The sequence below is a fragment of the Tenebrio molitor genome, chromosome 1 (genome assembly GCF_963966145.1).
Source record: "Tenebrio molitor chromosome 1, icTenMoli1.1, whole genome shotgun sequence".
NCBI lineage: Eukaryota > Metazoa > Arthropoda > Insecta > Coleoptera > Tenebrionidae > Tenebrio > Tenebrio molitor.
Genome location: NC_091046.1, coordinates 5,019,006 through 5,031,810, shown reverse-complemented (window position 1 = coordinate 5,031,810; position 12,805 = coordinate 5,019,006). Strand labels below are relative to the sequence as shown.

The window sequence follows — 12,805 nt, the reverse complement described above, 5'->3', positions numbered from 1 at the left end:
TTACGAAATGAATGCGAGAAAACATTTTTCCCGCATGAGCGCATTATTTGAGGCATGAGCGGCGAAAGAGCGAGTGCTTAATTTGCGCGAATGTGCCGAATACGTCTTCTCGCATACAATATTTTTTGAAACGAACATTATGTCTGATTTGTCATGTACCCTTTGTGAATAGATGGCGCTTAGCATGCGCTTGTCAAAGTGTCAATCGAATTAATAGCGATTTATTTTCACTCTTTCGAAATTTTCATCATCCAAATTGGAGAAATTGCGTTTAGTACAACAGAGTTTATTATTACATATCAAGTCAAATTATTTTCAGAATGCCCAAAAAAAACACGAACGCTTTTTGAATGATTTTGAAGCACTAGCGCGCGAACGTCGATTTCGCGCACAAGTGCTTCAAAATCGTCCGCAACCGCATAGTGGTGCGCGAATTTCGATTTCGCGCACTACTATGCGGTCGCGAAATGTCATTTTGAAGGTAGTGAGTTCAAAAAGAATATTTGAGGAACGAGAGAAAGTAAACATGGCAACATATTTCTATTAATACAGGAATTTCTGCTTACGTATTTTTGTCGGGTCATTTTAGATTTAACTCCAAATAATTCATGAATTATCAGAAATTAAAAAAAAAACGATCTAATTTCTGGGAACTAGAAAAGTAATCTGAACAAATTTAGAATCAAAACATCGGGATTAAATTCAAAGAAGATACACATGACCGAACACGACTGAATAAACAACATAACTTTGATATTCTTGGATGTTATTTTGATTGTTGAAAACTTTCGAAACAAAAATACTCCCCGTTAAACCTAATATCCATGCTTGAAAGGATTTCACTTCTTGGCTCGACGTCAGTGTGCCGTACGAAATTTCAAAAAACCAATTTGTTTTCCTATGTTGCTCTTGACAAACCGATAAAACACTTGTACCAACATCAATTTCACAGATGTAGAAAAATGTGGCGTCAGGAAATTATGAACCGAAGATAAAACAAGACGATCTGACAGATGGCAATAAAACCTAATCAGATTATTAGAAATACAACGTTTCATTTTCAAAACAGATTAATCTCGTGTTTTCATCGACAAAAAAATATTGTTTCCTGATTTAAAAATGCCTAATTTACAACGAACTTAACAACATGTGGATCACAGAAATGAGACAGTGCACGAGCGTCGCGAATCGATTTTCTATTAACTACGGTTCTTGGGGAAAAGTTCTTGGAAAAGTTACCTCACAAAGTTCCAAACAACTACTTTTCTATTCTGTGCTTTTTATCGTAGAAAAAAATGTCGAACAATTACGTCAAACATTTTTTAATACCGTCATACATATTCCGGTGTGTTACATCAAAAGTACAAAAAAATAATACGATTGGATCGATTCATTCGATATTAAAGACCACCGCAGTACAGCTTGATAAGCACCAGCAACGAATAAAAAAATGAACATGAAACGTGGCTCGTGGAAATACGCCCACGGATAACAATGAGCAGTAACAGATGTCACTTAATACGGCAGGTTTAATGAGAATGACTATTCATATCTTTATCATAATTACGTTGTCCATGAAATATGAGCTTTGCTACAAATTAAACGTTTTGCCCGAGTTCCATTTGCCCCGTTTAATAAAACAATACATACCTGGCAGCTGCCAGGCAATTTCTCAAAGCGCGTTCTCTATTTATGAAGGCAGAGCTTCCAGGCATTAGACAACAACTGCACGGATTTATTAATTTAGCGTTCGAAACTATTTTGGCGGGCACCCCGACGGCCGACACCTCATCGCAAACAAAATGCCGTCACGAGGCGAGACGCCCAGCAGTTTATGTCGACCCATCAATTTTGCAATTCTGACCGTGTCAAGATGCACGGGATGACTCCCAGTGCAACAACAAACTTCGACACTGATGCAGTTATATTTAGTTTAAAAGCTCCCTCGGAAATTATTTAGCGAGCGGCGATCGTTGCAGTGCCAGACTTTTTCCCTGACGATTTTCTTCGGAAAACTGCAATTGCTCCTCATTTATTAATCATGCCGCCGATTAAATTCCCCCGATAATCGGGGCGACACGTTGTCATTTGTGGAAGCCACCCCGTCCCCATTAGTCGTAGGGTGGGATCATTTCCGTTCACTACACCGGACAATCTGTTAATTAATTTAGCCACCGTGTGTGGGAATACACATCCATTAATTACTTCGACGGCGAACTTACGGAATGCCACACTTACGAATTAAACTAATCAACTAAAAATGTCCCAGCTAATTTAATCGGAATACTCCGCCGCATAGAAACTTTCTTGTGTGTCACACTTTGCCAAAGCGAACTTTTAATGGAACGTAGGCGCACAAAAACTCAAATTAATATTTAGAAGTGTTTAAAGCTCGACCGTGTAAAAGCTTCGTCGTTCAGGTGGCAAAATCAAATTAAAAGCTCCCTTGTTCCGTCACAAAAAAAAATCATCAGCTTACTGCGTCGTTATGTCTTTCAAATTAATATCGTAAAGATCTAATTCCGCCAATCGCTAAACAAAAAAAAACGACACCCATTAGGGAATCGCTTAACAATGAGGAAGATTCCTTTTGCGATGAAAATTTTGACGTCTCAAACAAGAAATAACGAACGGGGGAAATCAACGAGAAAAACGACTCCTTCCAGGACATCTTCAGTCGCAGAAAATACAATTTTTTTGTCAATGTTTTTACAAACACGATCCTGAAAAATTAATGCAGGAAAGCTCTAAATTCCTGCGCCATTTTTTTTCGTTGTTAGAAGTGAAATTAAATTTCATGAGATTTGCTACTCAAAGAGTGTTAATTCGATCGATTAATAATTAAATTTCATGAACCTGAAAATGTCCTTATTACAAATACAGTCACAAAACACAACACATTTGTATTCCTCGACTGGTATTGGCCGCTGCAGGAATGTAAATGAATCGCTTTATGTAACTCGTCTCTGTTCGGCTTACAAATGTCAATTATCACTAATTTAAGACACAAATCTGCGATATTTCAGTCAATTAAACCGCCTATGGTAAAACCGACGGTGGTGGAATCGACAAAATAAATGTCACGCACGGTCTTATCGTTTTTTCCGTGACACGTGTTGTGTATTAAAAAAGAGCGAGATTACTTTAAATACCTCAAACAATATGTTGCACGTCTGTCAAATTGAAAAATGGTCGACTTTCAGATAAATCCTCGATCAATAAGGGAAAAGATAAATTGTAAGAGCAAATCTGTAACGATATTTCCGAATTGAATTTTTTTAATAAAACAACGAAGTAAAATAATATCTCTTTTGTATTTGTTTACGTTTAAACTGCCCCCGACAATAATTTTGTTGTCATGAACATAAAATCGTCAGGTGTCAGTAGCAAGGCGCAGATAATAATCGATTGTTTACTGTAATGTAAAATAATCTAGATATTGATTATCTGTAGATTCCTAAAAATAAAACGGATGTAATCAGCGTGACACAAAAACCAGCGGCTATCGTGTAAAATTAAATTTAGATATTTTTTCCGACATTATTATATTATTAAGTTTCCCGTCGGTATCATCGTAGTTAGTGTACGTTTCGTGTTTCACCCCTATTAAAGAACCCCCAAAGTCAACGAAAAGAATAAAAAACGTGTCGTGGAATTAATAACGGGCAAAGTCTCAGCTCGGGGAGACGATGTCAGCTATGCAGTAAAACAGCGACGACGTCAAATAAGCAGGTCGAGCAGCGATCACATTTTTAATTAAAAAAATAAACGAAAGGAGAAAGTAATAAAGGATGCACGAAAACATGAAATATAGATCAAACACGGAATTAATTTATAACGCATGCTTACACGACATCACCGACAAATAAATGCAATAAATCATTTAGCAGGCAGGAGTCTCCCCAAAGCTCGTTTAAAGCTAACGATCTCGTTACGTAAAAACGCGGCGAGGAGAACACAACATAACACAAGTCGCGCACACACCAAAGCTACGAGTATTTTTAACATCGTGTCGTAACGTCGTCACATTCCGTAACGTAGCGATCGACGTTGCGCCACGGCGGCGTGAAACCGCAACTAGTTCGACCCCATCGATCAATTTTTAATTGACGCCTTCTTTTGTCGCCCTCCGGAGGGTCCTGTTAACGTCGTTTGCTTACTTTATAAAAGACAACTTCCCCGAACGAAAAAAGCTCCCTCGAAGCGGACCGAAAGTTCGAAGGAACCCATTCACGTCGTCCGAAATTCAAGTAAAAAGCATTCAACAGGGAAATGAAGCGTCGGCATTGGTTGACTCGAGGAAAATTCCTGCAACGCGATCAAAATTGATGTTCTACTTTCCGATATAATCGTATCCATTACCTCTCCGGAGTTCGACAACCCCTCAACCCCTCGCCGAGATATTAAATCAAGACGATCGGGACGTTATTCGGCGGAAACCTCTCCGGGTCGAGTTCGTAAATTTCACTTATCTCTCTTTATAACCATAATAACAACAAATAGTGGCTCAGGACTGGTTGATTCGCTTAATTGTGCGCCAGCGAAATTTTCAAAGCGGAAAAGCTCGTTTTACGGGGGCGGCACCGGTCTTGACGCAACGACGTAAACATTTTTATTGTTTCATTAAAGTAACAACCTCGGTGAAAATGTGTGTGTGATGATGAATAATTTACGCTGTGTAGAACGAGTAAATTTTTCAATGTATCTAGATCTAGCATGTTTCGCGAGTAAGAGTAATAAACATCGACAAATCAAAAAATCTAACGACTTACTCATCGAGACTGTGTAATCCCAGCTTTCCGAGTCATTTTTGTGTACGTTGAGTTTTTCAGGCTGAAACAAAAAAAAATCGAGTGAATGAACATGTTTACAAATTGGAATTTTTCGATAATCAGGCGAGATCTATTTTCGCCACAAAGACGCACATAAATAAACGATGCGCTTTTGAGCTTAATGGACGCTTACGATGATAAAACGTATTTCGGTAGTTTGTTGCAGAATTACCGAAATTAAACACCGCCGCCTACGGCTCCAGATCTGCTTCCGGACTCGAGAAATTTGCATATCCACGAATTTAAATTGTGTTTTTGGCCAAATCGACGCCGCTCCAAAAATACCAGCCCGGACGTAATTTGTAATTTAGCCGAATCGTAAATTCGCGTCGCAACCGTCACTCCGCTCGTAAATCGTCCAGCATTTCAGAAACGCCATAACATGATGGGGGCAAAAGTGCAATGTTGCTGGGGCTTGGCAACTAGGTATTAAAATTTGCAGGAAAATTCGAGCGCTCGCAGGAGGCACGAGTCCTCCACCAAACCGCAGGACAAAACAGCGAGCGAGCGAAGTGCATTCATGAATAAAATTAAATTTTATTGCATCAATACTGGCAGTGAATTGTAAATAACACACCCGTATTTCAAGCCATTAAAACAATTTAATGCGTCCGTTAAAACATTGCACTTTACGGGCGTTTCACAACCATTGATGTCTAATATCGACCGCAATTACCATTCATAATTAGATCAATGGATCGATGGCCGTTGATGTCGGTCCAGCTGGAGCCGTTGCCAAAAAATTCCCATCCCCGGACGATTACAATTAAAAAAATGGCGCTAATTTCTCGTCTGGATTCCGCAGAACTATGCCAAACAAGCCGGTCGGTCGTTTTGGCCGTATTGCCAAAAAAATATCGTACGCCTCGTGAAAAATCCCAGTGGCTGTTTTAATTGGCGTGAAATGAACGCGCGGGTTTTTCAACCCGGATCTATGTATGGACGTGGCATGTGCGGGGTTAACAACACCACCGAGACCGTCGACTCTTCACCACCCCTTTGACGGATCTTCGGGACGTCCAGTGATGCGACAAATTGCGTTTGCGTAATCCACGCCGGCACATAAAATGTCGGGACTGACTCAAATTTAACGTTGTTTAAACACCCGACTGTTTATATTACCATTATTTGGATGTTGTAAAAAACAAACTGTGCATCATTACCTGAAACGAATTAAAGGCGAGTCTATTTGCCCGGCATCGTCAAAATATTTACCGAGGCCGTTTAGGTGGGAAAATCGGAATGGAATCTGCGGGTACGGGACTGGAATGTGTTGGAGAAACACCACTATTTGCCAGTCTGGCATATTTGCCACAACTATTTTGTACCGAATGAGATGTACGAGACGAGATCCAGAGTCGAATGATTGTGGAAATTCTGCGATTTTCCCATGACGAACGACACAGATTGAGACAATACAAAAATGACGTAAATATTTTAGGAGCAGCACGATTGTAACATATCATGATCTTGTTTTCTCCACAAGGCGGACCACCATTTCAAGTTACCAAGGACTTTTTGAACATCCATCAACGTCCATGAATAGATCTTGAGTATTGATTTCGTTTTCGTGGCAAACTGTGTTCGGGTTCTTTGTTTCATAACATTTCGTGACTCTGACACAATGGAGTCAAGAGTCAGGTGATCTTTCCGTGGCGTCGGAAGATTCAAATCTGCATTCTGGATGCGATTTTTCTCCTTTTTAAGTTCTCTCAAAATTTCAATTTTAGGCATGTTTTTTATCTTTTGTTTGTTTTGTTCCTAATTTATTTTAGTAGTTATCTTCGTCGGTCGTGTCTGCTTTGCAAAAAAAAATTAAACCGCCAGTCAACTGATATTTGATATACATATTATCTCTGTGTATGACCTCTCGCTGTCAATATATTTTCATTAGATATTATTGCCACGCAACTATTCATGTCAAAAGAAAATTATTCTAATCAATTGCGACATCACCAATAACAATAGCGTCGGTAGAATGCTTCCAGCAAATTTAAATATCTCTTGATGGGCATTCCAGTCTACAAATTAAAAAAAAAAAAACATTTGTTTTCTAATAGTTTTTTCTGGAAGAATAAGAAAACTTCAAATTGTAGGGTGGTTTGAAATACTTTTATTCAACATCAGTACAAATTACAGAAGTGATTTCCATTCAGGACCACCTGGATGCCTTTAGGGATTGTAGAATGATGTCACCGAATCAAGCCCAACTTCTGACTGACCCTAGGGCCTTGGGGGTGCAATTCGTTTTAGAGGGGTGGTTGGGCGATCCGTTGCGTGTGGGGTGGACTCGATCGGTCGAGTGGGGGTGCCAGCCAATGGGGTAAAAGTACGGCCATTGGTAAGGGTAGTACCGCACCCAACGAGTAGCGCCATCATCGTAGCGGAGCGTATTGGTACTACCCATTCGGATTTTTAGTAGAAAATGAGTTTTTCTCAACACAATGTTTTTTCAAATGGCTACCATAGTCGCTCAAGATCTACTTAAGCTACTGAGCAGAACTGCTGAAATCATGGCAGCCATAAACCAAAGACTGGCAGTAAAAAGTTTGTTAGTTCAACAATAATCTCCAGAAGGATAAACTATTTTGTCCTAGACTAAAAATGATAATTTAGTAGAAGTTGTACAAAGTGATCAAAAAGAAAACAAATCAGAGGAGGCGTTGCAAATTATCGATCATGTCGTAGCGGAATCCTATGCTAATAAGCGTTCAATGCATGGGCGTAGACAATTTGTGGTCTCAAACGCTACTTTACTTTACCTCATGAATTTTATACGTTGGAATTATAATTGTGCATTTTATTATTATGATCTGATAATGGACAAAATTTATAAAACAAACAAAAGCAACATTTTACATTCGTAAAAATGGGTAATTATCAACTTTATTGACAAACGCGCCGCCACTGGTAAGCAGATTTTTCGCTGAAATGTCAAACAAACGTCAGTTTTAAAGCAACGGTGTTGAAAAAAAGTTTTTGTACTCATAGCCTTGAAAGCAACGCTTCCAACATCCAACGCTCGCTCCGAAACGAGTGCTTCCCGGTCGACTCGAATGTAAAAATTGCAAAAAACACTGGCCTTTTGAGGCATTCAAAAAAAAATCTGTGTTGATAATAATAAAATTTAGTTCATAAAATACAACTTCCCTGGATTTTCCTCCATTAAAAAATTACGGAAAGATTTATAATCGTTGAAAATTGTTCCTACAAAATTCACAAATTATTGCGAAAATTGAAATATCAAGTGAAGCAATTGTTTCCAATAACCAAAGATCACTGCCTACTTGGTTTTATGTTCGTTTATGTTTAATGTATTCAAACAAAAAAATTTAATTTAATTTTCGTACAAAAAATATTGTATGAACCACTCTTCCGTTCATTCGCGCATTAATTAAAGGCACTCGCTCCTTCGTCGCTCGTGCTTTAAAAAATGCGCTCATGCGGGAACATCGTCTTCCCGCACTTGGTTCGTAAATAACTATTTCGATTTCGACAAAGTTTACGGACGTTTCCTGCAATTGTAAGCAATTATCTCAGAATACCTAAGTGGTAAAATGAGTTTTACCATTGAAGATAAAACATTAATTATCATTAATAATTAATTAATTACATACTTAATAATAGATTTTTCGAAAACTAGGCAACCAATAAAACGACTGTATATAGCAAGTATACATATGTGTACGATTAAGCTAAGCCAGACGTTTCGATAAAATAAAAAATGAGGCAGCCCTCTTGATTTGTTTTCTTGTTGATCACTTTGTACTGTTAGGCCAGCAACACTGCACATCACTAAATCAATGTCTCGTTTACTCAATACACCGCTCAAGCTTAAAAGTTGTATACACTTGTGTAAAGTTTGTAGTTTTAGCTATTTCTTAACGTAACTAAAAAGTCAAGTTGCACATGCTGCTTAGCGCCACAAAGTTTGTCGAGTTTCATTCCGCCTCATTTCGGTTCGATACTGTTTAAATTTTCAATAAACCCCCACATTACAAAAGCACGTGTTCCTGTTGAGACGTTAGCCCTCTAATGAAGATTTCAAAGTTTATTAATTAACTTTCACGATCTTTACCAAGCTCCCTTTGAAAGATCGCCGAACAAGCTGTTGCTGTTGCCGACCACCATCGATCTCCGATTTTATGATGTATCTGCCGCATTAAAATTACATTCCTCCCCCCCGTGCCTCTGAGCATCCTTTGAAGCGCAAGAACAAACGGCATGCCTTCTTTCATCTCGAGTGTAAATATCAAATCGGTTACGGCTGCATGACTACACAGCAGACGTTCAACAAAAAGAACACCGAGAACTTGACCTAGGAGACCTTCGGCGGAGGCAAATTGGCAACGAGTCGCCTCGAACTCCGTCTCATTTGACGTAATGGGTGCGCTTTTACGGTGCGAAGATGGACACGCGAGCCACAAATTCACGCCGCCGTTTAATAAAACCCATAGGGCGACGATAATCCGCCTTCGGGTGTTCATCAGACCCTGGCATTCGGCCAAGAGGGAGACCGCAAACCCGCCCGAAGAGATACGGCGAGGCGAGGTCGCCGGGAAATGCAACTCCGGCGGCATTCAGGCAGGCCGCAAGGTCGACTCCACTGTGACATTCACGACGGACACGGAGGGTTCCAGCAGGAGTCGAGAACCGGTTCGCCGAAGAGATTTCCATTTTCTACAGGTTCGAGAAGGCGAAATCTCTCTGACCTGCAGCGTCACGTCAAAGTGTTCACCTCCAAAACCGTTAGTATCGAAATGGCAACAACCACCTCGAGGCTTTCGAGATGAATTACGGCCTCGAATCTGGCTTGGAACGATTTTTTTTCACGTTTCCTGCAAACCAGACGTTTCAGGTTTCGGTTTTCAGGTGAACACATGCGCACCAACAACGTTTTGTGTATGTTCGGCGGTGGGCAATAACAACGTGATGGACTAGCGTTTAACACAAATAAACCGTGACAGACGTTCGAAGGCAAAAAGCGGAAACGGATGTGGTAAAATGGCTGCATTAAAACCGTGCCGTCAAACCCTAGTGACAAGACCATCGATAACCCTTCCACTGCAAAACCATCAACTTACAAAAAACAAATCCAATCGTGGTGTCGAGTTTAAAATTTTCTTCCGGCACAAGCTTAATTCATCTCATTTCCGCAACGTCCAGATCTTGTTCCCAAGTTTTTTCGTACACTCTGTAATTCCGAATTAAGCCCCTCAAAAAATTAAATTCTATTCTACTCCGAATAACCTTCCAACTTCTGATACATTCCGTCCCGAATTATGATCAATAAAAGTTCACCCTCTCGGGAATGATCCCGAATCAGAACGAGACTCTCCTCGATTTAGCTCATTGTCCTGTCAAAATATTACTTGTCAACAACTGTCATCATCTCGTCTCACTCGATTAATCCGTAGTGATCAGCCGTATCAGTATTTTCTCTTCGAGAGACGATTCCGTGACATAACGTCCTCGTAGGCGAAAAGAATCTTTGACAAGATTTCACTACGATGAATAGGCAGTAAAATTTTATTCCGGACATTTTTTAATGCCGTATGAGTTACAAAACGACCGCAATAGCGCATTCCGTTTACTAATTAAAGTAAGCACACATTAAAATTAACGTCAAGAAAGTTTATGATCTTGTAATTTAAATTTGCTTGTTGTTTACGAGCTGCATGCCTGACAAAGAAATGCCCGCCCTAATTCGTAATCGACATAAACATAATGAACACAGCAACATACGATTGCTTCATGTCATAAATCTGGGTTAACATTTTGGCAGCAATAAATAACTCAATAACGAAAATATCGCTCCGGCGAAAAACGAAGCTTCAATATATCACTTTCCGGGAACCGGAAAATTAAAAATTCAGGCTGCAACTGCATTTTATTAAAAATTTACATCGGCAATTCCGCTTAGACGATTCCCGCCCCTGAAGATGAATTATTAAAATAAGCTTCAATTTATTATGAATGGGATAAATTCGGGTGAGCGAAACACCTACCAACTCGTCCTTTCCAATTAATTCCTCTAACTGGCGAAAAACAACCCCCTCGTAAAAACGCACGACACCCCAAATAAAAATTGAACTGTTGATCACATCGGACACTTGAATCTTATCCTGCGCGTAAAATTTTCGCCCGATTTATCCTGCGCACTTTTCAACACCCGCCCAGCAGGATTGCATGTGTGGTCGAACCCCGGACCTTTTCTGGAATAAAAAAAAATAAAGCACCCCGATTTCGGTTTATGCAAACGCAAAAATCGAACGTGCGCATTTTCCGGATATTTTCGGTGCGGCAATTGTTCCATCGCTTTACCACCAGGTGTCTATTTTTAAGTCGACTTCATCGATAAAATTATTAAGTACGTAGGTTGGCTATTATTACGGCCTGAACGAGCGGGGACTTAAAAATAATTTCCGCCGCCCACGTAATTAATTCCTAATTAATTCGGGTATTTTTGAGTCGGATGACGGTCGGTGGTGGAGGAGCTTTGTCTCCGCTCGATAAAAACCTGCGGAGAGCAACAGTTTGACGGAATGGCGGAGATCAGCCAGGAGTTTAACGACTCCCGACAACAAGAAACTGAAATTAATGAATCGTAAAACGACGTTTTATGAAGCAGCGATTTCGTACATGTGTTGTCCGCGCACTGTCATCTTCCTTCATCATCTCAGTTTATTAGAGTACTTTTACGGCGACTTAAATAACGCACCTACTGTGTTGTTACTTACAATGAATTACTGTGCGGTTACTGAAGAATGCTGTGGCAACTGCGAAATAATCGTCCGGCGAAGATTTACGAGCCAATTACACAAATATAAACAGTAGCAGAAGAGCTTCCCAAATTCTGTTGTCGTTACAAAAGTAAACATTTTCCGATTTCCCCGTGCACCTAAAAACCCACTTTATTATTTCCCGTCCCTCCCTTAATTGTTTGCCAACATACTCCCCCCGCTCGCCATTAAATGTATCAAATCAAAGGCACGCGATGAGGGTAGAACACAAAGTTTATTAAAATTGATGTCCCTAATAGGTCGCCCGTTCAGAACACGAAACCCTCAAGGATACAAAGGAACGCCCTCCATAATCCATAATTTACATCCCTGGCGTCACATTCTTACCGATAATAGAACGAAATTAATGAATAAATAAGCACAATTATTCTAATTCGGGACCGTTGGAGTTGTCTGGTTGGTACAGCTTGGGACCTGCGAGTAAAACATTCAAATGTCAAACTATTTTTAACCGGTCCATCCCAGAAATGTTTATGTCCTGCCGCGTTATAAACGGCCACTCGAAGGAACGGACGCCACCGAATTAATTACGCGCTGCTACATAACATAACAGGAAGCTTTCTGGTCGAACGGGAGCTTTTCTAGACGAATCAGTCAAACGTACATCTTTTAGATAAATATTTAAAAGCAATTTTCGTGGCGTCCGCTGATGGAAACCCACGCACAAAATTCAATCCTTGAGCGTAAACACCTTCCAAATCGTAAAAGCGTCAAAATAACAAACCCAATTTAATTGGCAAGCTTTTTAGTGTCATTCGGTGAAGAGCACAGAAAGAATCTAAGGTCGCATTTATTATCGAGAATTGGGACGCTAAACTGCTCCAATTAACCCGACTAATGCAATTCCTCGCAAATTACCACAACCCAACATTAACGACTTGTCCTCTGCAAAACGAATCTCTAGAATTAATGATACACGTTTGCTTAAAAAATTCAGCATTTATCTGGACAAACGAGAAAGGCAACTACAAGAAACGAGAGAGTATTTAACTTAGTAGCAACAATTTTACTGGAATGAAAGTAAAGTATCTATTCCTGCAACAGAGTCCTCGCCTCGCGATCTCATTTTGATTGATCCGGATAAACTTTAGCGTTCAAAAGAGACATCTTAAATTTTTACGGCGTCTTTATTGTGTCTCGTTGAATACTCTCTCTTGATTTAAGAAAGTT

General features: G+C 39.9%; 1 protein-coding gene across 3 annotated transcripts in view; it reads right to left on the bottom strand.

Moving 5' to 3' along the window:
* sm (smooth) overlaps positions 1-12,805 on the bottom strand; it is a 113,920-nt gene that overhangs the window by 73,931 nt on the left and 27,184 nt on the right. For 2 of the 3 annotated variants that reach the window (XM_069056120.1, XM_069056726.1), the window contains exon 5: positions 4,773-4,833. The exons of the other annotated variant lie outside the window; for it this stretch is intronic. In XM_069056120.1, coding sequence (XP_068912221.1) covers positions 4,773-4,833 — 61 coding nt within the window. The remainder of the gene's footprint in view (positions 1-4,772; positions 4,834-12,805) is intronic. 3 annotated transcript variants of the gene reach the window in all.